Source organism: Thamnophis elegans, chromosome 4 (genome assembly GCF_009769535.1).
Source record: "Thamnophis elegans isolate rThaEle1 chromosome 4, rThaEle1.pri, whole genome shotgun sequence".
Lineage (NCBI taxonomy): Eukaryota > Metazoa > Chordata > Lepidosauria > Squamata > Colubridae > Thamnophis > Thamnophis elegans.
In genome coordinates this window covers 134785516-134811295 of record NC_045544.1, presented here as the reverse complement: position 1 = coordinate 134811295, position 25780 = coordinate 134785516, and the positions used below count along the sequence as shown (strand labels likewise).

The 25780-nt window shown below is 44.7% G+C and overlaps 1 protein-coding gene across 6 annotated transcripts in view; it reads left to right on the top strand.

Annotated features, from left to right (window-relative positions):
- GGNBP2 (gametogenetin binding protein 2) overlaps nt 1-25780 on the top strand; it is a 70457-nt gene that overhangs the window by 24098 nt on the left and 20579 nt on the right. For 4 of the 6 annotated variants that reach the window (XM_032214930.1, XM_032214934.1, XM_032214931.1 and 1 more), the window contains exons 3-8: nt 3768-3848; nt 7030-7283; nt 11127-11225; nt 15268-15381; nt 20094-20303; nt 24934-25108. In XM_032214930.1, coding sequence (XP_032070821.1) covers nt 3768-3848; nt 7030-7283; nt 11127-11225; nt 15268-15381; nt 20094-20303; nt 24934-25108 — 933 coding nt within the window. The remainder of the gene's footprint in view (nt 1-3767; nt 3849-7029; nt 7284-11126; nt 11226-15267; nt 15382-20093; nt 20304-24933; nt 25109-25780) is intronic. The other 2 variants (XM_032214933.1, XM_032214935.1) reach the window with 1 other exon arrangement.

Genomic DNA, 25780 nt, shown 5'->3' with positions numbered 1-25780 from the left:
ACACCCACCAAGCCATGTCCACAGAACCGCTAGTAAAAAAAAAATTGAATTTCACCATTGACGTGACCGGGTTGTGTGCACGTGATCATTGTAACTTAAATATCAGGTCGTCAAGTAACACTTGGGAAGGGAGGTGTCCAACATAACTTTGAACGGTTATTCAGCGACGCCCTGTAACTCCATAAACTTTCTGGAGTCTTCGTGGATTTGTGGCAGTGCGAGCATTTCTGTCCACGTTCAAAAGCAAAAGAGGCTGCTGCGTAACAAGACAAGGGGCACCACGACAGTCCTTAAAGGGGCAGAGTGATTCGAAAGAGTGCTGCCAGGATGCATGCTGTCGTGGTCCCTTTAAGAAGCCACGGGGACCTTGAGATTGTGCGCGCTCCCTAAAGTCATGAGGCTTAGCCACCTGTTGCTCCTTTTACAACTCAACTCTTCAAGGTTGAGATGCAAGCAAGGTCAGCACGGCCTACAGGTAGCCCTTGAATTACAAACCAGTTTGTTTAGTGGCCGTTCGAAGTTACACTTCTGGGGGGAAAGTGACTTATGACCATTTTTCACACTTACGACCGTTGCAGCATCCCCAGGGTCATGTGACCTAAATTCAGAGGAACGCATTCATGTTGGTTGCAGCCATGGGTGGGATTCAGAAATGTTAGCAGCAGGTTCTCTGCCCCGTTGCTTGGTGAGCGTGACCAGGGTGGGCGTGGCCTACACGGCCTCCTAAACCGTGGCAGGGGGGGGCTGTTTTCACCCTCCCCAGGCTCCAGAGGCCAGAAACAGGCCCGTTTTCAGACTTCTGGTACTTCCAATAGGCCTGTTTTTTGCCCTCCTGGAGCCTCTGCACGGGCCCTGCACTTTGCTGGCATGATTAATGGGTTGCGTGGAGACTCCGCAATGGGCGGGGCCAGCCAGTTCAGCAAACCAGATGCAAAATTAACCTCAGTTTCGCCCGAACCGGTGCGAACCGGCTGAATCCCATCCCAGGTTGCAGCGTCCCGGGGCTGTGTGATCCTTTTTTTTGGTGACCTTCTTGACGAGCAAAGTCAATGGGGAAACCAGATTCCCATAACAAAACCAGTGTTAATAACTCAACAACTGCAGGGATTCGCTTAACAACCGCGGCAAGAAAGTTCGTAAAATGGGTCAAAACTCAATAAATATCCCGCTTAGTGAGAAGAATGTTGGCTCAACTGTGGTCGTAAGTCGAGGGACACCTGAACAGGTCTGGATTTTCACATTCAGATGCAACCTCTGATCTATGGGTAGGTGATGTACCATCAAATGGGTATCGACTCTTCGTGACCATCCAGATAAGGGGAGGCCAACCTTGACAGGTTTATGACTTCAAACTCTCCAAATTCCTCAACCAGCATAGTTGGCTTGAGGTCTGCGGAGATTCTGAATCCTATCCAGGTCATGGTTGTCCCAAAGGTATTTTTCTTCAAGAGTCAACTGGACTTTCTGGATTTTCTTTGAAGACGTTTTGCTTCTCATCCAAGAAGCTTCTTCAGCTCTGACTGGATGGTGAGGAACGGAAGGGTTTATATTCCTTGCAGACAGCTGGTCATTTGCATCCTTTTAGAGAGTCATTGAGGCCACTTGAAGCTCCTTCAGTTCTGACTGGATGGTGGGGAATGGAACAATTTATACACCTTGCAGACAACTGGGTCATTTGCATCCTTTTAGAGAGTCATTGAGGCCACTTGGAGGTTTATCTGTGTCTTCAGGGTCACCTGAGTGGTGCAAATGGGTGTGTGGAGCCTTCTTGGAACTCTTGAAAGGACTGTGTTGTAGACTGGAGATAGATGATGATGTTGTCCATCCCGTCCCCCCTGTCCGTCCGTCCCCCTTGTTGAGAGATGACTGTTCAATTTTGACATCGCCCAAAGATGCTCAACTGGCTTTGTGTCTAAGGAAGGACGGTGTTTGCTCAATAGATGCCTATGGAGACTCTCAGTCATATCCAGGTCATGGTTGTCCCAAAGATGCTTTTTCAAGAGGCAAGTGGACTTCCTTGTTTTGCTTTGAATCCCTTTCGCTTCTCCTCAAAGAAGCTTCTTCCGCTGTGACTGGATGGTGGGGAATGGAAGGGTTTATACTCTTTGCAGACAGCTGGCCATTTGCATCCTATTTAGAGAGACATTGAGGCCACTTCGAGGTTTGACTGTGTCCTCAAGGCCACCTGAGTGGTGCTCCTGGTTCCTGCAATTTTTTTCCTCTGGAAATCCATTCCTACTCCCACACCAAAGGGTGTTCATCCCTAATTGTATAGCTAAAAGTCTGTAGAGATTCTCAGTTATCCAGGTCATGGTTGTCCCAAAGGTGCTTTTTCAAGAGGCAACTGGACTTTCTTGGTTTTTCTTTGAAGATGTTTCGCTTCTCATCCAAGAAGCTTCTTCAGCTCTGACTGGATGGTGGGGAATGGAAGGATTTATACTCCATGCAGACAGCTGGTCATTTGCATCCTTTTTAGAGAGTTATTGAGGCCACTTGAAGCTTCTTCACTTCTTTTTTTTTTCTATAAAAGGTTTTTATTTTCCATTTTTTCATTTTCATACACTCACATATATACTGTGCATAGCCGGAGCCATACAACATTAAACAATAATCGCAGCAATTCCTCTTGTCAACAATACCCCCCAAAATAGAAACCCAATATACCTTTTCCACTATCTGTACACCTCTTTCTTCCACCCCCCTCCAACTTTCTATCTTCCCTCCATCATCCCCCTCTACCCTACTTCCCCTCTCCCTCTACCACTCCTCTCTCCCGATCCACTCCCTCCCTTCCTTCTCACCCTCCCTCCCATCCTCTCTCCCGCCCTCTCTACCCATCTTTCTTCTATCCCACTCCTCCTCCCCTTGGTGTATTTCCACTATATTATATATCAATGTACTTAACTTATCTTATTTTTACAGAGAAATTAAAGAAAAACAGTATACATGTGAAATCGCATTACATTGAAATCTAACACATCGTATCTAACCTAGTATACTAAGCTTCTTCAGTTCTGACTGGATGGTGGGGAATGGAAGGGTTTATACTCCTTGCAGACAGCTGGTCATTTGCATCCTTTTTAGAGAGTCATTGAGGCCACTTGAAGCTTCTTCAGCTCTGACTGGATGGTGAGGAACGGAAGGGTTTATACTCCTTGGTCATTTGCATCCTTTTAGAGAGTCCTTGAGTCCACCTGGAGGTTTACAGACAGAAGGAATGCAAACTCCTTCCATTCCACACTATCTGGTCAGAGCTGAAGAAGCTTCAGAGCCGAGGTGGCGCAGTGGTTAAATGTAGCACTGCAGGCTGACTGCAGTTCAGCAGTTCGGCTGTTCAAATCTCACCGGCTCAGGGTTGACTCAGCCTTCCATGCTTCCGAGGTGGGTAAAATGAGGACCCGGATTGTTGTTGGGGGCAATATGCTGACTCTGTAAACCGCTTAGAGACGGCTGAAAGCCCTATGAAGCGGTATATAAGTCTAACTGCTATTGCTATTGCTATTCTTGAATGAGAAGTGAAACGTCTTCAAGGAAAAGCAAAGATTGTCCAGTTGCCTCTTGAATTAAAGCACCTTTGGGTCAACCATGAGTCTGGATGACTGAGAATCTCCATAGACACTAACGTGCGTGTGTCTTATCTAACGACATACATCCCTGGGGCAAAAGACCTACAGTGGGAGAAGCCGTACAAATGGCACACGTGATCTCCGGTGTCTGCTTCCACCTGACCCCAGAACTCAACTGTCCACGTTGTTCTTCTCATGCAGATGGTGATGGAGTTTCCTGATAACATGCTGAACCTCGATGGGCATCAGCACAGTGGAGGCCAATTGAAGCAGTTCATTCAGGTATGGTATTGCCTTGCATTGCAAGATCCGGTTCCACCACAAAACCGCGGAGGACAAAATCGCGCTCGACGAAAGCGCGCACTTGACGTCATCACAGCGCGACGAAAACATCGCGCTGTGATCGAAAAATGTAAAAATAAAGCGAAAACCTTACCCTAACCCCCCCCAAACCTAACCCTAAACCTAACCCTTAACCTAACCCTAAATCTAACCCTAAACGTAACCCTTAACCTAACGCTAAACCTAACGCTAACCCTTAACCTAACGCTAAACGTAACCCTAACGCTCTAAACCTAACCCTAACCCTAACCCTTACCTTTATGTGAATCGGCTTGCTTTAATTTTATTTTTATTTCAATTTTTAATTTTTTTCGTCGCGCTGTGATGACGTCAAATGCGCGCTTTCGTCGAGCGCGATTTTGTCCTCCGCGGTTTTGACGGGTCACAGCAAGATCCAAGTGCTGGGGCTTTAAAATCATAACAACGATTACGGGACTGGAGGCTAAAGTACCGTATTTTTCGGACTATAAGACGCATTGAAGCACTAAAGAGGAGCTGTACAATATAATGAGGATTATTGTCAGCACGTCTTCATTGAGTAATTAGGAAAGAATACCACGAGACTCCATTGATAGAAATCAAGTGTACTTTTACTAATTATAAATGATCAGAAGTGTAGCAAAGCGAAGACTGATTATTTAGGCGCGAAAGCGAGTGATATATAAAATAACCCATTCCCCACCCCTTGGCATCCCAGTTGCAGTCCAATCATAATTCTCCCAAGTGTCAGGTGTGAGATAACTTCAAAAGGCATCACCAAGATGGAATGTCGGTGCCGTTGGCCTTGGCGGGAACCTCCTCCGCATGCGCAGTCCGACAGGCAGCAGAACTCCAGAAGCTTCCTCCAGCACAATTAGTAAACCCCTCCCAAATACCATGCCCTCCCTCCCCATTTCAATGGCAGCTGAAACAGCAGCAAAGCAGAGGCTGACAATTATATAAACTTGATAAATGTGATAGAGATTATTAACAATGTTAGCGTAAACTTTATATTTTCAATATAAATGAAACTTGTTCATATATAATAGAGGTTTAGATAGAACAAGAAAGATATAGATGAAAGTAGAGATAAAGATGAGGAGTTAGGCATTTTTTGAATATATATGTTTGAACAATATAATAAGGATTACTTACTGTATTTTTCGGAGTATAAGATGCTCCAAAGTATAAGACGCACCTAGCTTTTGGGGAGGAAAACAAGGGAAAAATATCTGCCTCTGCCTCCCAGCAGTTTGCCTCCTTGCAACAAACAGCAAACAGTGCAGACAATATACATTGTTTGTAGTGTTACATTTCAGACTATACTTGTACAGATGCTGTTAAAATTAATGCGCTTCCTGGAAGTATATGTTATTCTCTGCTATTTAAAAGAAGATACCATAGCACTGGGCCTCTTCAGATCAAGCATTTATTTTAAAAAGCTTCTTCATTTTGTTAAGCTGTCTAGAACAATAATAAATATTTTTTTAAAAATAAATCTAATAATTTGAACATTTTATAGGCATTTATAGTTATTGACTTATCTCCTTGCAGCAAACAGGCTGATTAGCACAAGAAAAAAAAAACCTGCCTCTGCCTCCCAGCTGTTTCAGGCTGCAGGGATTGCTATAGCCTATTGCAGCCTCCACAAGCCCGATCATCAGCTGTTTCAGGCTGCAGGGATTGCTATAGCCCAGTGTTTCTCAATCTTGGCTACTTGAAGATGCCTGGACTTCAACTCCCAGAATTCCCCAGCCAGCATTCGCTGGCTGGGGAATTCTGGGAATTGAGGTTCAGACATCTTCAAGTTGCCAAGGTTGAGAAACACTGCTATAACCTATTGCAGCCTCCATAAGCCCCATTTCCCCCCCCCCTTTGCTGCAAGGAGGTAAATTGCTGGGAGGCAGAGGCCAAAGGGTGGGGGCCTGTGGGTGGGTGGGGCTACATTCAGTGTATATTCAGTACATAACATTCAGTGCACCCAAATTTTCACCCTCTTTTAGGGGAGAAAAAGGTTCGTCTTATAATCCGAAAAATACGGTATATTTCAGAAATGTGATACAGATAATGAATATTGTTATTGTGGATTGGATTAATATGAATGATACCCAGAACCAACTCTGTTCACAGACAATATACCGTATTTTTCAGAGTATAAGACACACCAAGATTTTGAAGAGGCAGATTAAAAAAAAAGTTTTTGCACTCTGCAGACCTCCCAGAAATGGCCCATTTTCGTGAAAATGGGTTGGTTTTTTTTTTTCTTTCCAAAAAGGGCATGAATAGCCTTTAGGAGGCTTATAGAGTGCTCCTGGGGGGGTTCCACCACAAAACCGCGGACGACAAAATCGCGGTCGACAAAAGCGCGTATGTGACGTCATCACAGCGCGACGAAAAAGATCGAAAAATGTAAAAATAAAGCGAAAACCTTCCCCTAACCCCCCCAAACCTAACCCTAAACCTAACCCTTAACCTAACGCTAACCCTTAACCTAACGCTAAACGTAACGCTAACGCTGTAAACCTAACCCTAACCCTTAACCTAACGCTTACCTTTATGTGAATCGGCTTGCTGTAATTTAATTTTTATTTCAATTTTTCGATCTTTTTCGTCGCGTTGTGATGACGTCACATACGCGATTTCGTCGACCGCGCTTTTGTGGAACGCGGTTTTGACGGGTCACGCCTGGGGGATGGGGTGGGGGTCCAAAAACGAGCAAAAACCAGCCCGTTTTTTGTGAAAACAGGCCCATTTTTTCTTAAGAAAAGGGCACGCATAGCCTTTAGGAGGCTTATACAGTGCTCCCGGGGGCTGATGAGGGCAAAATTGAGCAAAAAATGGCCCGCTTTTCACTCAGTTCTGCCCTCCCCAGGCCCCAGGAGCACTCTGGAAGCCTCCTAAAGGCTATACACGGACATTTTGGCAAAGTGGGTATAAGACACTCCCAGATTTTAAGCCTCTTTTTTGAGGGAAAAAGGTGCGTCTTATACTCTGAAATATACGGTAAATGTATAAATTAAAAAATAATAATCAAAAATATATTTAAAAAACAACAACCAAATGATACTTTCCAACCTATGATGGTCGCTGTTGCCTTGAACCGTTATGTTAAAGAATTTCCTTGCTTTCCCCCTCCCTGCAGAGGCATAGCATGCTGAAGCAGCAAGATTTGAGTATCGCTATGATGGTGACCTCACGCGAAGTCCTGAGCGCCCTTTCTCAGCTTGTCCCCTGCGTCGGCTGCCGCCGTAGCGTGGAGCGCCTCTTTTCTCAGCTGGTTGAGTCCGGCAATCCCGCTCTCGAGCCCCTCACGGTCGGATCCAAGGGAGTCCTCTCTGTCACTCCGAGCTGCATGAGGGATGCAAAGAAGCTTTACACACTTTTCTACGTTCATGGGTAAGGTCACTGAGGGCTGTGCTGACCGAGGCTTCCCAAGAGCAGGAAGCAAACTCCTTGTCCTGACAAAAAAACCCTTTTTACTAAGTTGCTGTGTATTCCTCTCATTCACATCCATCAAAGTCTTTCAAGGGAGGATTTACGGTCACAGACCTTATCTGGCTTGGAGAGCTGCCAGGGGAATATCTGCAGAACTTGGCAAGGAGCCTCGGAGAGTCACCAACCAATTAAGCGAACTAATTGTCTCCTGAAAACTCCCCTCCCCTTTCGCTCCTCTTTTATTTCCTCTGGGCGGGGCCATTCACCGTTCACCTGGGGCCTTACTCCCAAGTCGACCCCTGTTCTTTAGATGTTTCCTTCATCTCTGGCAACTCTGTGTGCACGCACACTGGGAACAGGCTCCAGCTGTTCGTCTGCCTCATTGATGTCTGACTCCGAAGGCAGCTGATAACTGGCATACGGCTCTGGCCCCCTCTCTGCCTCTGACACAGAGCCCTCATCAGAGTCTTCCCCAGGCTCCACTACTGGCCCAGGTTCCTCCCCAACCTCCTCACTGTCCGAATCTGCTGCCAGCTCTGCTGGCGGGCCACAACAAGAGCCAGCATCTTGCCAAATCACTCAGGAGTAGCATGGGAAGATTTCTTTTTTTAAAAAAAGGAAAGCCTTCATAAAACTCTCTCCATATAAGATGTCCTCGATTTACGACCGCAGTGAAACCCCAAAATTTATGTTGCGAAGCAAAACAGTTGTTAAATGAGTTTTGCTTCATCTTACGATCTTTCTTGCCACTGTTGTTAAGTGAATCACTACAATTGTTTAGGTTTCTTTGCAGTTGTTACAGGGGTTTCAGAGTATAGGGAGTCCTTGACTTACGATCCCAATTGAGCCCAGCGTTTCTGTTGCTAAGTGAGACCACTGTTAAGTGAGTTTTGCCCCGTTTTACGACCTTTTCCTGACCAGTAAAGTCAACCAGAATCTCTTAACTGGGGTTGCTAATGTATCAACTGCAGTGAGTGACTTAACAACTGTGGCAAGTCGTAAAATGGGGCAAAGCTCACTTAACAAATTTCTCACTTAGCAACATAAATTTTGGGGTCAATTATGATCGTCAGCCGAGGACTAAGTGTATCCATCCTTCCTGTATTCATCCATCCCTCCTTCCCTCAATTCTATTCATCCACCCATCCATCTATCTACCTACGTATTCATTCTATCACACAGGTGAGTAATACAATACAATAGCAGAGTTGGAAGGGACCTTGGAGATCTTCTAGTCCAACCCCCTGCCTAGGCAGGAAACCCTATACCGTTTCAACTACGGGCCCTTTACAAATTATAAACTGGCTCGGAAATTCTGGGAATTGGTCCACAGGTTGTAAAAAGGGCCATAGATGCTCATCCCTTTTCTATCAAATTTAAGAGGCTGCCCAATTCAGCTTTTTTTTAGCTGCCCAAGAGCTAAAAGATATTGGACAAAAATACATATTTGGTTGGAAAAAAAATGATAAAGCAGCATATGGGTTTGAAACCAGAGGCATTTTTGTTGTGCATCCTACCAGAAAAATATGATAAAAAGACTATATATCTGGTTTTACATACTGTATACTAACTGCAGCCAGAATTGCATTTGCATAACAATGGAAAAACGATGAGATTCCATCAGATGAGAATGTAATTTAAAAAAAAATCTAGAATGCGCAGAAATGGACAGATTAACACTTCCTATTAAGGATAAAGAAGAAACTGAATATTTTTCAATGGGGGATGTATTTTATCAATGCTCAGAGAATAGAAATAGAAGTTAGAAAGGAGGAGATATAAAAAAAGAGGAAAAGTTAAGGTGGAAAGAATTTAAAGATGATGGTTGTATGTAATATTGTGATGAATATAACAACAAATATGTGGATTGTGACTGTTCAAATAATTCTACCCAGATCACCTGCTGTTTGATGGAAATTGAAAGTAATGTAAATAAAACATAAAAAAAGATGCTGCTTTCTATGCAGAGGAGAAAAAGAACCACAGATACATGGTGCCTAGAGGGGCCTCATTTGTGGCCACTCTAGAATCGGCCGGAGTCTGGAATAGAGAAATAACCATCGATTAACCTCCGGTTGCATCTTGCCGTGTCTTGATTTTTTGGGGCAAACTGTGGTTTCCTACGTGGTTTACGCCACTCCTTTACCCACAGGTTACTACATAGTCCACGCCTAAACCTCACGCTAGCCACAATCCCAAGATAGATGTCGACATCATACAAATGATTTAGGAGGCATTTTCTGACAGTGGGAACAAACCACCAATGGAACAGAAGTTGCCTTTAGAAATTGTGAGAGGTTTATCCCTGGAGGCTTTCAAGGAGAGATTGAACTGCCATCTCTCAGAAATGGCGTAAGGTCTCCTGCTTGGGCAAAGGGTTGGACTAGATGACCTACAAGGTCCCTTCCAACTCTTGTGAATCTGTTCAAAACGCAGGCAGTCCTAGATTTATGACCACAAATGAGCCCAAAATTTATGTTGCTAAGCAAGCCAGTTGTTAAGTGAGTTTTGCCCCATTTCAGGAGCTTTCTCGCCACAGTTGTTAAGTGAAACATGGCAGTTGTTCAGTTCAGTGGCACTCTTGTTAAGTGAATCTGGTTTCCCTCTCAACTTTGCTTGTCAGAAGGTCACAAAAGGAAATCACATGACCCCAGGACTCTGTTACTGTCACAAATACGAATCAGTTGCCAAGTGTCTGAATTTTGATCACATGACCACAGGGGAAACAATGCAATGGTCGTAAGTATGTATTGTATTCTTACAATACAATACAATAGCAGAGTTGGAAGGGACCTTGGAGGTCTTCTAGCCCAACCCCCTGCCTAGGCAGAAAACCCTCTACCGTTTCAGACAAATGGCTATCCAACATCTTCTTAAAGACTTCCAGTGTTGGGGCATTCACAACTTCTGGAGGCAACTTCTATTCCACTGATTAATTGTTCTAACTGACAGGAAATTTCTACTCAGTTCTAAGTTGCTTCTCTCTGATTAGTTTCCACCCATTGCTTCTTGTCCTGCCCTCAGGTGCCTTGGAGAATAGCTTGACTCCCTCTTCTTTGTGGCAACCCCTGAGATATTGGATATCCCCATATCCCCTAATTTCTCACTTTGGACAGTCACTAAATGAGCAGTTGTAAATTGAGGACTACCTGTGCAGTCAGAGGTTTATTGAAAATTTTGAAAAAAAAAACTTTTACAAATGTTTACCTCCCTCCCCCTAACCTCCCCACACACCCATCCCCAGTGTCCGTCCGTCCGTTCCCCCCCCCCCCGCTTCCCAGAACCAATACAGGGTATAAATCTTTAACAAAGATATTCTAAGATAAATGTTAGTATCATCTTTCATTTGACCTTTAACTCCTCTTTGCTAGGCTAGCTCTAAACAGATTATATCATTCCTTGTTTCTTCAGTCGTAAGCTATCTGGAATTTCTTAGCCCCTTATTTATTTTGAGTATAGTCAATCCATCTTCTCCACTCCAGTTTATATCTCTCATTTGAGTGGTCCTTGAGATATGCTGATATTTTAGCCATCTCTGCTAGGTTTGTTACTTTCAATGTCCATTCTTGAATAGTAGGCAAGTCTTCCTTCTTCCAGTATTGCACCACCAGCAGTCTTGCTGCGGTTATTAAATGCAAAATCAGGTTAATCTCTACAACTGTACAATCAGTAATTATACCTAAGAAAAATAACTGAAGGGTAAACTTTATCCTTTTTTTAAAGAACATTTTGCATAATCCACCATATTTTTATCCAAAATGCTTTAACCCGCCCCCCCCTCTTCTCCCCCTTTCCCCCCAAAAGGTCCAAATTAAATGAAATGATTGACGCAATTCCGAAAAGTAAGAAGAACAAGCGGTGCCAACTGCATTCGTTGGACACTCACAAACCGAAGCCCTTGGGGTAAGTGTAAATACAAAGCCACGCTTGTGCAACGGGTGCCAGTCAGATGGGTTTTTTTAGCACACCTTAGCACGCCCCTCTGCAGGAAGTAGCTTAGTCGGTAAACTGATGGACGTAGAAAGAAAGCAGAAATGGACGAAACAATGGTGCTTTTGTGCCCGCTGGCATCGAGCCGCAAGGTTAAAAAAAGCAGAGTTAAAAACAGACTTTCTCTAACAAGGCCTGCGTTTGTGTAGGTTGGAAAATCAGGAGCGTAAAAACTTGTGGTTAAATGTTGGCAGCTATAATTGCCCCTTGATGGCACAGTTGGGATCTTCCCTAGCCAGCCAGGATGATGAGCCAAAACGAGCAATTTAATCCATTTAAGTGATATTTTTACACACACACACACACACACCCAAAAATTGTACCAGGGCAGGCATTATGTTTATTTTGGAGGGTGCAATTGCAAATTGACAGCGTTGGGGATATAAAATTGAATATTTTTAACCCTCTACAAAAAACTCCTATGGAGATTCTCAGTCATCCAAATCATGGTTGTCCCAAAAGCGTTTTTTTTTTTCCCCAAAAGGAAACTGGATTTCTGGTTTGTCTTTGAAGACGTTTCACTTCTCCTCCAAGAAGCTTCTTCAACTCTGACTGGATGGTGGGGAATGGGAGGATTTACCGTATTTTTCGGAGTATAAGACTCACCTTTTTCCCCCTCAAGAAAGAGGGAGAAAATCTGGGCGCATCTTATACACTGAATACAGCATTTTTGGCCTCCCGAAACCCTGCCCCCTTTGCAAAAATGGTCGTGCAGACCCTTTAGGAGGCTTCCAGAGTGTTCCTAGGAGCTGCGGAGGGCAAAAATAAGTGTAAAACATGCTGTTTTTTTGCTCATTTTTGCCCCCTCAGCCTCCAGGAGCACTCGATAAGCCTCCTAAAGGCGATGCATGCCCCTTTTTTTATTAAAAAACTGGCCCGTTTTTGCGAAAAACGGGCCATTTTTTGGAGGTCTGCTGAGTGAAAAAACTTTTTTTTTAAATTTGCCTCTTCAAAATCTTGGTGCGTCTTATACTTCAGTGCATCTTATACTCTGAAAAATACAGTATACTACTTGCAAGTTATCCACCATCCAGTCAGAGCTGAAGAAGCTTTTTCAATGAGAAGCGAAACGTCTTCAACGAAAAACCAGAAAATTGCCTCTTGAAAAAAGCACCTTTGTACCCCACCCCCTAGCAAAACATTTTCTGAGGATTTTCAGCCCTCCCATATGAACTCTTAATAAAAATTACAGACGATTTTTAAAATTAAAAAGAAAATAAAAATAAAAATCGGGTTTCAGAGTACAGGGAAGTCCTCTACTTACGATCACGATTGAGCCCGACGTTTCTGCTGCTAAGTGAGACCGCTGTTAAGTGAGTTTTGCCCCATCTTATGACCTTTCTCGCCACAGTTATTAAGTGGACTTTTTTTTTCTTTGAAGATGTTTCACTTTTCATCCAAGGAGCTTCTTCAGCTCCTCCCTTTTTCTTTTTCTTTTGTTGATTAGTTTAGCAGAATAACCACAGCTGGAGGCCTCGTTGTTCCACTCTTGGGACACATAATCCATTTCCTGTTTTATGAAGGTTTGAAAGATGCATCTATGAAGTGGGGGCCTTAAGAATTCACAAAAATAAGACATCCATTTACACAGTGGTAATACCTGCAAAGGGTGGCTCAGTGGCAATGCGCTGTTGATCAGAAAGGTCGGCAGTTCAGTGGTTCGAATCCCTAGCGCCCCATAACGGAGGGAGCTCCCATTACTTGTCCCGGCTTCTGCCAACCTAGCAGTTCGAAAGCAGGTAAAATATGCAAGTAGAAAAAAATAGGGACCACCTTTGGTGGGAAGGTAACAGCGTTCCGTGCGCCTTCGGTGTTGAATCATGCCAGCCACATGACCACCGAGACGTCTTCGGACAGCGCTGGCTCTTCGGCTTTGAAACGGAGATGAGCACTGCCCCCTAGAGTCGGGAACGACTAGCACATACGTGCAAGGGGAACCTTTACCTTTAACCTAATACCTCTGAATTCTTCTTTTAATGCTGTATACCCTAGCGAAGGGAACGGTAGCACCCCGAGCACAGAGAAGTTAGGTGCAGATAAGAGATCTAGCGAAGAAGACAGGAAGGAGACCAAATGTAGGATCACTTTCTACTATGGACCTTTCCAGGGAGCCAGCAGGTAAAACCATACCAGAAAATATTGAATTGTTTGTTTCTGAAATAGGGCGGCGCAGTGGGTGAAGAGGCTGGGCTGGTCGGCTGGAAAGCCGGCAACCGGGTTTGAGACTCCCAAGCCTCAAACTTGGGAGTCTCAAAACCTTTTACAGTTGTGACAGGGGTTTCATAGTATAGGGAGTCCTCGACTTACGATCCCAATTGAGCCCAATGTTTCTGTTGCTAAGTGAGATCGCTGTTCAGTGAGACTTGCCCCATTTTACGACCTTTTTCTCGCCACCACTATTAAGTGAATCGCTACAGTTGTTCAGTTAGTCCAGGGGTCGGGAAACTTAAACACTCAAAGAGCCATTTGGACCCGTTTCCCACAGAAAAGAAAACACCGGGAGCCACAAAGGTCCTAACTGGAAGCCCCCTGTTCAATTCTGGAGCTGACCGGAAGTTCAGTTTCCCTACCGTAGAGTGTCCTCCTAGCGCGGCATCCTTTTTCCTCTACCTGTCATAACCGAAAGCCCTATGAATTGTGGAGACAACTGGAAAACCCTCCCCTTGCCATAGAGTCTTTTCCTGGCACACTGTGCTTCTCTTCCCCCCACCCCCACCCCGGGAAGCTCCTCTCAAAATTATGGCGCTGACCGGTGACGGAGCCGCAACAGAGGGAGGAAAGAGCCACATGCGGCTCCAGAGCCGCAGTTTGCTGACCCCTGAGTTAGTAACATGGCTGTTAAAGTGAATCTGGCTGCCCAATGGACTTTGCTTGCCAGAAAGTTGCAAAAGGTAAACCCCGTAGCCCTTCAAACCGTCATAGAGACACATCCGTTGAATTTTGATCATGTGACTCTGGGGAGGCTGCAATATGGTCACGTGAAAATGGTCACAAGTTGCTTTTTTCAGTGCGGTTGTAACTTCGAACTGTCACTAAATGAATTAAGGCGAGGGCTAGGTGGCTCAGTGGCTCCTTCCTTTTTTTCTTTTGTTGTTGATTCGTTTAGCAGAATAACCACAGCTGGAGGCCTCGTTGTTCCACTCTTGGGACACATAATCCATTTTCTGTTTTATGAAGGTTTGAAAGATGCATCTATGAAGGGGGGGGGGGGGCCTTAAGAATTCACAAAAATAAGACATCCATTTACACAGTGGTAATACCTGCAAAGGGTGGCTCAGTGGCTAAGAACGCTGAGCTTGTCAATCAGGAAGGTCGGCAGTTTGACAGTTCGAATCCCTAGCACCGCGTAGCGGAGTGAGCTCCCGTTACTTGTCCCAGCCTCTGCCACCCTAGTTAGAAAACAGGTAACAGCGCGGGCTCTTCGGCTTTGAAACGGAGAGGAGCACCGCCCCCTAGAGTCAGGAACGACTAGCACATATGTGCAAGGGGAAACTTGACCTTTGCAGATTATATCTATATACAATACAATACAATACAATAGTAGAGTTGAAAGGGACCTTGGAGGTCTTCTAGTCCAACCCCCTGCCTAGGGAGGAAACCCTACACTGTTTCAGACAAATGGCTATCCAACATCTTAAAAACTTCCAGTGTTGGGGAAATCACAACTTCTGGAGGCAAGTTGTTCCACTGATTAATTGTTCTGTTCTGTTCTGTTCTGTCTGTCTGTCTGTCTCTATCTATCTATCATCTATCATCTATCTGTCTGTCTGTCTGTCTGTCTGTCTGTCTGTCTGTCTGTCTGTCTGTCTGTCTATCTATCTATCTATCTATCATCTATCTTTGTATTATTTTTTAATATTAAAAGCCACCCAGAATTACTCAGGTGAGGTGGATGGCCATGTACATTCCCTAAATAAATAAATATTCTTTCTTTCTTTTTTTTACTCCTCTTCAGAGGTTGCTGGATGGATATATGGGAACTCATGTCGCAGGAATGTCGAGATGAAGTAGTCTTAATCGATTCTAACTGTCTGTTAGAAACACTAGAAGCTTACCTCCGAAAGCATAGGTGAGTGCCTGGAGGTTGGGAACCCCCTTCTCTTCCTCCTCTGCGTTTTACTCTGTGGGGTCAGTACAGGTGCGTCAAAGGTGACCCTGGGGTGTGGATTCAAAGGAGCCGAATCCAGTTGCAGAAGCTTTTAAGGAAATCCCACCCTGACTGTTCTTTGGAAGGACATATCCTGGAGATCAAATATTTTGGCCACCAAATGAGAAGAAAGGACACCTTGGAGAAGACCCTGATGAGGGGAAAGTTGGAAAGTATGCTGTGTGGATGACACCCTTTGACCATCTCATCCTCTGGGGACCACAGAGGATGAGATGGTGAGAGGGTGTTATCGACGCAACAAATGAGAGTTTGGACAAAGTCCAGGAGACAGTGGGGGACAATGGTGTCCTATGGTCCTTGGGGTTGTGAAGATTCGGACACAACTCAGCCTGTTCTGACCTAGGCTTCCCAAGAGCAGGAAGCAAACTCCTTGTCCCAACAAAAAAACCCTTTTATTAATTGACTGTGAATTCTGCTCCTTCACATCCAGCAAAGTCTTTCAAGGGAGGATTTACAGTCACAGACCTTATCTGGCTTGGAGAGCTGCCAGGCCGATATCTGCAAAACTTGGCAAGGAGCCTCGGAGAGTCACGAACCAATTAAGCGAACTAATTGTCTCCTGCAAACTCCACTCCCCTTTCGCTCCTCTTTTATTCCCTCTGGGAGGGGCCATTCATCGTCCACCTGTGGCCTTACTCCCAAGTCGACCCCTGTTCTTTAGCTGTTCCCTTCCTCTGGCAGCTCTACGCATGCACACACTGGGAACAGACTCCAGCTGTTTGCCTGTCTCACTGATGTCTGACTCCGAAGGCAGCTGATAACTGGCATATGGCTCTGGCCCCCTCTCTGCCTCTGACATCAGAGCCCTCATCAGAGCCTTCCCCAGACTCCAGGACTGGCCCATGTTCCTCCTCAACCTCCTCACTGTCCGAATCTTCTGCTAGCTCCACTGGCCACTGACGGGCCACAACACAGCCAACTGAACAACAACACAGAAGCTTTTAATCTGTGGCAGCATCCCGTGAGTCTACAAACCCCTTTCCAGGTAGTCCTCGACTTACAGCCACAACAGAAATTCCCAAAATTCTCTTGCTAAGTGAGACGTTTGTTAAGTGAGTTTGGCCCCACTTTCCAACCTTTCTTGGCACAGTTGCTAAGCGAATCGCTGCAGTTGTTAAGTTAGTAGCATGGTTGTTAAGTGAATCTGACTTCCCCATGGACTTCCCCAGAAAGTCACAAAAGGAGATCACACGCCCCCGGGGGACACTGCAACCGTCGTAAATATGAGGCCAGTTGCCAATCATCTGAATTTTGATCCCGTGACCATGGGGATGCTGCAAAGGTTGTAAGGGTGAAAATGGTCATAAGTCACTTCTTTCATTGCCATGTCGAACGGTCATTATATGAAGTGTTGTAAGTTGAGGACTACCTATACTTGATTCACCATTTTGGGTTGGACACCACAAGAGGTACCTGTTTGTGTGTGTGTGTGTTTTAAAGCCAGAAAAAGTATGCAGTGTGTATGTTTCTCTCTCTCTCTTTCTTTCCTTCTTTTCTTTCCTCCTTCTCTTCTCGATCTCTTTTCCCTCCTTCTTTTAAACACTTAAAGAATAAAATAAGTAATTGAACAAACAAACAAAAAAGGAAGAAAAAGAGAAAAAACCCACAGTGGATGGAAAATAAAATACGAGTAAATAAAGAATTTGCTCACTGCTTAAAATTCACTATTTCATAGATTACATACTGTAATTCAGTGAATATTTACTACTAATTTCATTAAATTGTTTTGAGATGTAATTGTCCGAGGTGGCGTGGTGGTTAGGGTGCAGTACTGCAGGCCACTTCAGCTGACTGTTATCTGCAGTTCAGCAGTTCTAATCTCACCGGCTCAAAGGTTGACTCAACCTTCCATCCTTCTGAGGTGGGTGAAATGAGGACCCAGACTGTGGGGGCGATATGCTGACTCTGTAAACCGCTTAGAGAGGGCTGAAAGCCCTAGGAAGCGGTATATAAGTCTAACTGCTATTGCTATTGCTGCTACTACTACAAAACTCTAAGCATTAATAGTTATATTGATGTCAGCAAACTATCCTGATATAAAATAAATGTACATATTATAAAAAGGAAAAAAAAAAAGGAAAATACGAAACAGTAAGTGAAAACAATAGACAGTCCCAATTCTCTCTTTCATTTTGAGACGCAATTGTCAATCATTACAAAACACTCAAGCACTGATGTTTACATTGATTGTCCCCATGGTTTATTGTTATCTAAAATAAACACGCATGAACTTTTGAAACGGAAAAAGGAAAATCTGAAATACTAAAAATCGATAAGTAAAAACAGGGCTGTACCGAAGTTGTATCAATTTGAGAAGTAATTGTCAATCATTGCAAAACTCTTACACATTAATGCTTCTATTAATTGTCCCCATGGTTTATCATTACCTAAATAAACGCGCAGCATCTTATGGAAGGAAAAAGATACTAAATACTAAAGAACGAGAGTTGAAATCAATATTACCTTCTAAATTCTCTCCCATTGTACCTGCTGATTACAGGTAGTCCTTGATCTCTGACCGCAATAGAGCCCAAAATGTCCATTGCTGTGCAAGATAGTTATTAAAGCGAGTTTTGCCCAAATTTCACAACCTTTCTTGCCATAGTTGTTAAGTGAATCACTGCACTTGTTTAAGTTGCATAGGCTGCATAAACAGAGGGATAGAATCAAGATCAGCTGAAGTGTTAATACCACTTTATAAGGTTTTAGGAAGGCCACACTTGGAATACGGCATTCAGTTTTGGTCACCACGATGTAGAAAAGATGTGGAGACTCTAGAAAGAGTGCAGAGAAGAGCAACAAAGAGGATTAGGGGACTGGAGGCTAAAACATATGAAGAACAGTTGCAGGAACTGGGCATGGCTAGTCTAGTGAACAGAAGGACCAGGGGAGACATGATAGCAGTCGTCCAATATCTCAGGGGTTGCCACAAAGAAGAGGGAGTCAAGCTATTCTCCAAAGCACCCTGAAGGCAGGACAAGAAGCAATGGGTGGAAACTAATCAAACTTAGAACTGAGGAGGAATTTCCTGACAGTTAAAACAATTAATCAGTGGAACAATTTGCCTCCAGAAGTTGTGAATGCCCCAACACTGGAAGTCTTTAAGAAGATGTTGGATAGCCATTTGTCTGGAACAGTATAGGGTTTCCAGCCTAGGCAGGGGGTTGGACTAGAAGATCTCCAAGGTCCCTTCCAACTATGCTATTGCATTGTATTAAGTTAGTTAATACAGTTAAGTAAATCTGGCTTCCCTATTGACTTTGCTAGTCAGAAAGTTACATGGTTTGATTTGGTTTATTAGATTTATATGCCGCCCTTCTCCCAAGGACTCAGTGCGGCGTACAACATTAAAAAAACGCATAATACAAAAGTTTAAAAAAAATTAAATAGAATATCCCAAACCCAATTAAAATTGACAATGACATGACCTTGGGACACTGCAGCCGTCATAAATGTGAGTCAGTTGCCAAGTGTCAGATCTTTGATCAAGCGATCACAGGGATGCTGCAGTGGTTGTGTGAAAAAAATGATCCAAAGTCCTTGTTGAGTCACCAGGTCACCGGATAAAACACCTGGTGGCACAGTGGTTACAAATGCAACATTGCAGTCTAACTCCGCCCGCAGTGTGGAGTTCGATCTTGACGGGCTCAAGGTGGTTGACTCAGCCTTCCGTCCTTCCGAGGTCTGTAAAACGAGATTGTTTTACCCAGATTGTTGGGGGAAATATGCCGACATGGTAAACCACTCAAAAAATGCTGTAAAGCACTATGGGGCAGTATATAAGTCTACATCGGGGGTGTCAAGCTCAAGCCCCCCGTGGGCTGGATCCAGTGCTTAGATTTGGCCCGTGGGGCTGCCCTGGAAACAGCGAAGACCCACAGTGCCTCTTCCAGCGAAAACGGAGCTCAGGAGGGCCGCATGTGGTCTTATGGAGCTCTGTTTTTGCTGTCAGAGGGCTGCAGGAGGCTGTCGCAGCTGAAAACAGAGCTTGGGAGCCCCTTTTCATTGGCAGAGGCCCCCCCGACACAAGTGACGTCAAGCTGGCCACACCCACTCCGGCCCTCCAACATCAAACACAACCCTGATGCTGCCCTCAATGAAATTGAGTTTGACACCCCTGTCGAACTCAATGTCAGCATTTTGCTGATGCTATTTTTTCACTGCCGTTGCTGTTGTAGGCAGTCACTAGACAAATGGTTGTAAGTCAAGGACTGCCTGTATAAGAGCCGAGGTGGCGCAGTGGTTAGAATGCAGTACTGCAGCCACTTCAGCTGACTGCTAAGCTGCAGTTTGGCGGTTCTAATCTCACCGGCTCAAAGGTTGAGTCAGCCTTCCATCCTTCCGAGGTCGGTGAAATGAGGACCCGGAATGTTGTTGGGGGCAATATGCTGACTCTGTAAACCGCTTAGAGAGGGCTGAAAGCCCTATGAAGCGGTATATAAGTCTAACTGCTATTGCTATTGTATACCCAGTTATGGATCCCAATTAAAACGGCATCTGGTGAATGACTTTCTATCAAGTAATTCCGCCCCGTTAAAAATGTCTTTTCTATCGAGCGCTCTCTTTTTTCTTTTTTTAAACATACTATAATTCCGTTTTATTTTTAAAACTAGGTTTTGCACCGACTGCAAAAACAAAGTCTTGCGGGCTTACACCATCCTGATCGGCGAGCTGGACTGCAGCAAGGAGAAAGGCTACTGCGCCACCCTTTACGAGGGCCTGCGCTGCTGCCCTCACGAGCATCACATTCACGTCTGCTGCGAGACCGACTTCATCGCCCACCTCCTCGGCCGAGCCGAACCCGAGTTCGCAGGAGGGTACGAGTATGTAATTGGCTAGACTGGGCTTTCTAGCGCTTTTGCTTCTCTTGTTTTTTTTTTCCCCTCGAAGAAGATGTATATTTCTGTCTCGAAGATATACATTGTGAGCGCGTGCCTGGGGCACCTCTCTCTTGGTTCGGCGTGCGTTCGCGCATGGGGCCTTTTCAATGGGTTTGCTCGGTTCCTGCTGGGATGTGGGTTCGGCACACAAACCATGTAGTTTTGTTTTGAGCTAGGCTTCCCAAGAGCGTGAAGCAAACTCCTTGTCCCAACCAAAAACACCCCTTTTATTAATTGACTGTGAATTCTGCTCATTCACATCCAGCAAAGTCTTTCAAGGGAAGATTTACAGTCACAGACCTTATCTGGCTTGGAGAGCTGACAGGCCGATATCTGCAAAACTTGGCAAGGAGTCTCGGAGAGTCACCAACCAATTAAACGAACTAATGGTCTCCTGCAAACTCCACTCCCCTTTCGCTCCTCTTTTATTTCCTCTGGGAGGGGCCATTCACCATCCACCTGTGGAACTACTCCCAAGTCGACCCCTATTCTTTAGCTGTTCCCATCGTCTGGCAACTCTGCATGTGCACACTGGGAACAGGCTCCAGCTGTTCTTCTGCCTCACTGATGTCTGACTCCGAAGGCAGCTGATAACTGTCAGACAGCCCTGGCCCCCTCTCTGCTTCTGACACAGAGTCCTCATCAGAGCTTCCCCAGACTCCAGGACTGGCCCATCTTCCTCCCCCAACCTCCTGTCTGAGTCTGCTGCCAGTTCCGCTGGCCACTGACAGCCACATCAATCAGCAGTAGTTTTATAAGGCAGGGATCCCCCTGCCTTATAAACCTGGGCAAGCACGTATGCAAAACTCGCACTGCTCGTGCGAGAAGCTCCACTCATGCAAGTGGAGCACGCTGGTCCCCACACGAATGGAGCTTTGCATGCTAGCAATTTCTGCTCATGTGCAAAGTTCCATGTGCAAGAGCAGACCCAAGCGCGTGTGCGAGCCGCTTGCACAAATAAACTGTGTGTGCATGCATGTGTCCTGCCACTCACACCTCCCCTTCCTGCGCCGGGCCAGGCCACCAAGCTGGAAATGTTGGGGACCCCTGTCATAAGGGATTCTTTGGTGAATCTTTTTTTTATCAATCTGTCTGCAGTCCAGTTTGAGACAGCGTGTTTAGTCTAATGGTTAAGGTCCCAAGCTAGAAAGCAGGAGATTGTTGTGTGCAACTCCAGCCTTAATCATGAAAACCAGCTGGGTGACTTTATGCCAATCACCAGGAAAAGGTGAGTTCTAGTCCCACTTTAGTCATGAAAGCCATCTGGGTGACTTTGGGCCTATCACCAGGAGACAGGGAGTTCTAGTCCCACCTTAGTCATGAAAGCCGGTTGAGTGATTTTGGGCCTATCACCAGGAGACAGGGAGTTCTAGTCCCACCTTAGGCAGGAAATCCGGTTGAGTGATTTTGGGCCTATCACCAGGAGACAGGGAGTTCTAGTCCCATCTTAGTCATGAAAGCTGGTTGAGTGATTTTTGGCCTATCACCAGGATGCTGGGGGCAAGAGTCTGACTCTGTAAACCGCTTAGAGGGGGCTGTAAAAGCACTATGAAGTGGTATATAACTCTAAGTGCTATTGCTATTAAATGGGGTAAACTCAACCATCCTTTTGCTTAGCAATGGAAACTTTAGATCCAATTGTGGTCATAAGCCAAGGACTATCTGTACATGAACCCATGGTGCACATTTACATGCTACTGGACTACATTTTCCAGCATTCTCTATCTGTAGCTGACCCTAAATGAAGTTGAATCACATTTAGAGAACCATCTCAGTTTTAAGCAGTACACTTTTGTTTAAAAACTCTGAATAGCTGTTTGAAATAGCGATAGCACTTAGACTTATATACCGCTTCACAGTGCTTTTACAGCCCTCTCTTAAGTGGTTTACAGAGTCAGCCTCTTGCCCCCAACAATCTGGGTCCTCATTTTAATGACCTCGGAAGGATGGGAGGCTGAGTCAACCTTGAGCCAGTCAGGATCGAACTCCTGGCAGTGAGCAGAGTTTGCCTGCAATAGCACTTAGACTTATATACCGCTTCACAGTGCTTTTACAGCCCTCTCTTAAGCGGTTTACAGAGTCAGCATTTGGCCCCAACAATCAGGGTCCCCATTTTAATGACCTCGGAAAGATGGGAGGCTGAGTCGACCTTGAGCTGGTCAGGATCGAACTCCTGGCAGTGAGCAGAGTTTGCCTGCAATAGCACTTAGACTTATATACCGCTTCACAGTGCTTTTACAGCCCTCTCTTAAGCGGTTTACAGAGTCAGCATTTGGCCCCAACAATCTGGGTCCTCATTTTAATGACCTCGGAAAGATGGGAGGCTGAGTCGACCTTGAGCTGGTCAGGATCGAACTCCTGGCAGTGAGCAGAGTTTGCCTGCAATAGCACTTAGACTTATATACCGCTTCACAGTGCTTTTACAGCCCTCTCTAAGCGGTTTACAGAGTCAGCACATTGCCCTCCACAATCTGAGCCCTTGTGCTAAGCCTTCTCTTGGCTCTAAGGAAGTACCCCCTTCTGCTACAAACAACAGGGTTGTGATTGTGTGGAAAATAGGAGGCAAAGAGTATTATGTACTTTTTCCACCTTGAGTTATTTATACAGATAATAATAAGGTGGGATTAAAAAGTCAAATATATAAGCAAACCCACAGAAGGGTGTCACTAATGTGTTTATTAAAGCAAGTTTGCAGTCCAGTTTTTTTTTTCCATTTAAAAGGGGAAAGCAAGGTTTCATCATAAAAAACCCAAAACCTTCACCATCATGGTTTTTGAGATGTTTTGCAGGATTAAGACTTTCGAGTACCGTATTTTTCGGAGTATAAGACTCACCTTTTTCCCCTCAAAAAAGAGGCTGAAAATCTGGGTGCATCTTATACACTGAATACAGCCTTTTTTGCCTCACGAAACCCTGCCCCTTCACCAAAATGGCCATGCATAGCCTTTAGGAGGCTTTCAGGGAGCTCCTGGGAACTGGGGAGGGCAGAAATGAACGAAAAAGGGCCGTTTGTTGCTCAATTTTGCCTCCCCCCCCCAGCTCCCAGGAGCAATTTACAAGCCTCCTAAAGGCTACGCATGCCCTTTGGGGGGGGGGGGGAGGAATGGGCCCATTTTCACGAAAAATAGGCTGTTTTTGAGAGATCTGCAGAGCGCAAAACCTTTTTTTTTTTAATTTGCCTCTTCAAAATCTTGGTGCATCTTATACTTTGAAAATTACGGTAAATGAATATATATATATGAATATATATATATATATATATATATATATATATATATATATATATATGAATATATATATATATATGAATATATATATATATGAATATATTAATATATGAATATGTATGTATGTATGTATGTATGTATGTATATATTTTGGTGGCCTGGATTCCTTTTGAAAAGTAATTTCCCAAATTAGCTTAAGCTGTTCACACCCACTGCTCCATGGATCGGTTGCTGGTTCTGGTACCCGGGCAGTCCTCGACTTAACAACCATTCGTTTTAGTGACCGTTCGAAGTCACAACAAGCACTGGGGAGAAAAAAGTCACTTAGGAAAGTTTTTAACATTTGTGACTTCAGCAGCTGGAATTCTTTGCAATGGCCATGCTGTCAGTGGGATTCTGGGAGTTGAAATCCGCAAGCACAGAAATGGACGAGGTTGGGAAAACACTGCTCTTTAGGTTTTTTTGTTTTTTTATTGCTGGCAGCCACAACACCGATTTTATAACTTATTTTATTTCAAACATTAAGAAAATAGCAATAGCAGTAGCAGTTCGACTTATATACCGCTTCATAGGGCTTTCAGCCCTCTCTAAGCGGTTTACAGAGTCAGCATATTGCCCCCAACAACAATCCGGGTCCTCATTTCACCCACCTCGGAAGGATGGAAGGCTGAGTCAACCTTGAGCCGGTGAGATTTGAACAGCCGAACTGCAGAACTGCAGTCAGCTGAAGTAGCCTGCAGTGCTGCATTTAACCACTGCGCCACCTCGGCTCAAAATAAATAAATATAAAATAAAATAAAATAAATAAATAAAGTAAAGTAAAAGAAAGCAAAAGAAACTAAAAGAAAGTAAAGTATAAGGAAGTAAAAGTAAAATTTAAAAAAAATGAAATGAAATAAAGCAAAATAAATAAACAAGCAAAGAAATCCTGTAGCCGTTGAGTGAATCACATGGTCATTAAGCAAATCCAGCCTCCCCCAATTGATTTTACGGTTGGGAAGGAAAGCAGCAGATCGCGATCATGGTGGGATCCCAACGCAGTTCACCCCGTCGTAAATGTGTGTCAGTCGCTAAGCACCCGAATTGCAATCATGTGGCTGCAGGGACGAGGCAACAGTCATAACCGTGAGGACGAGCTGTAGTTTCTTTTTTTTGGGGGGGGGGGGAGGCCATTGTAAGTTTGAACTGTCCTTAAATGAACGGTCGTAAGTCGAGGTCTACCCGGACATACAGATTACAAAAAGCCAGTGCTGAGAACTCCTAAAATAAGTTGGGAGTTGCAAAAGGAGAAGTGCCTACCTAAGGACGGCCTTGCCGGATTTCCCTGTGTGTTTTGTTTTCCCCAGGAGACGAGAAAGACATGCGAAGACAATAGACATTGCCCAAGAGGAGGTCCTTACCTGCTTGGGCATCCACCTGTATGAACGGCTGCACCGCATCTGGCAGAAGCTGCGGGCCGAGGAACAGACGTGGCAGATGCTCTTCTACCTGGGGGTCGATGCTTTACGCAAAAGCTTTGAGGTAGCGGCTCTTGCTTCCTTGCTTACCTTGGAGGGATAGAAACAGGGAGTAGGAAAAGCATTGAGGTCTTTGGGAATTCTGGGTCGAAGCAATAAATTTTGCTGAGGGTAACAGTTTCCCCGCACATGTCTCAGTGTACATAAAAAAACAAGATGCATTCATCAAGAATCCTAAGGTGCAACACTTAATGATAGTCATAGGGTACAAATAAGCAATCAGGAAACAATCAATATCAATATAAACCGTAAGGATACAAGCCACAAAGTCATGCAGTCATAAGTCAGGGGAGATGGGTGGTAGGAACGATGAGAAGACTAATAGTAGTGCAGACTTAGTAAATAGTTTGACAGTAGTGAGGGAATTAGTTGTTTAGCAGAGTGATGGCATTAGGGAAAAAACTGTCCTTGTGTTTAGTTGTTCTGGTGTGCAGTGCCCTGTAGCATCATTTTGAGGGTAGGAGTTGAAACAATTTATGTCCAGGATGCGAGGGGTCTGTAGATATTTTCACAGCCCTCTTTTTGACTCGTGCAGTGGACGGGTCCTCAATGGAAGGCAGGTTGGTAGCCATTGTTTGTAACATAAACAAAACAAATGAAACGTGAAATCTTTAAAAAAAGGGGGGGGTAGGGGGTAGGATACAGGGTCCCGATGTCGGGGTAATGGTTTTAGGGG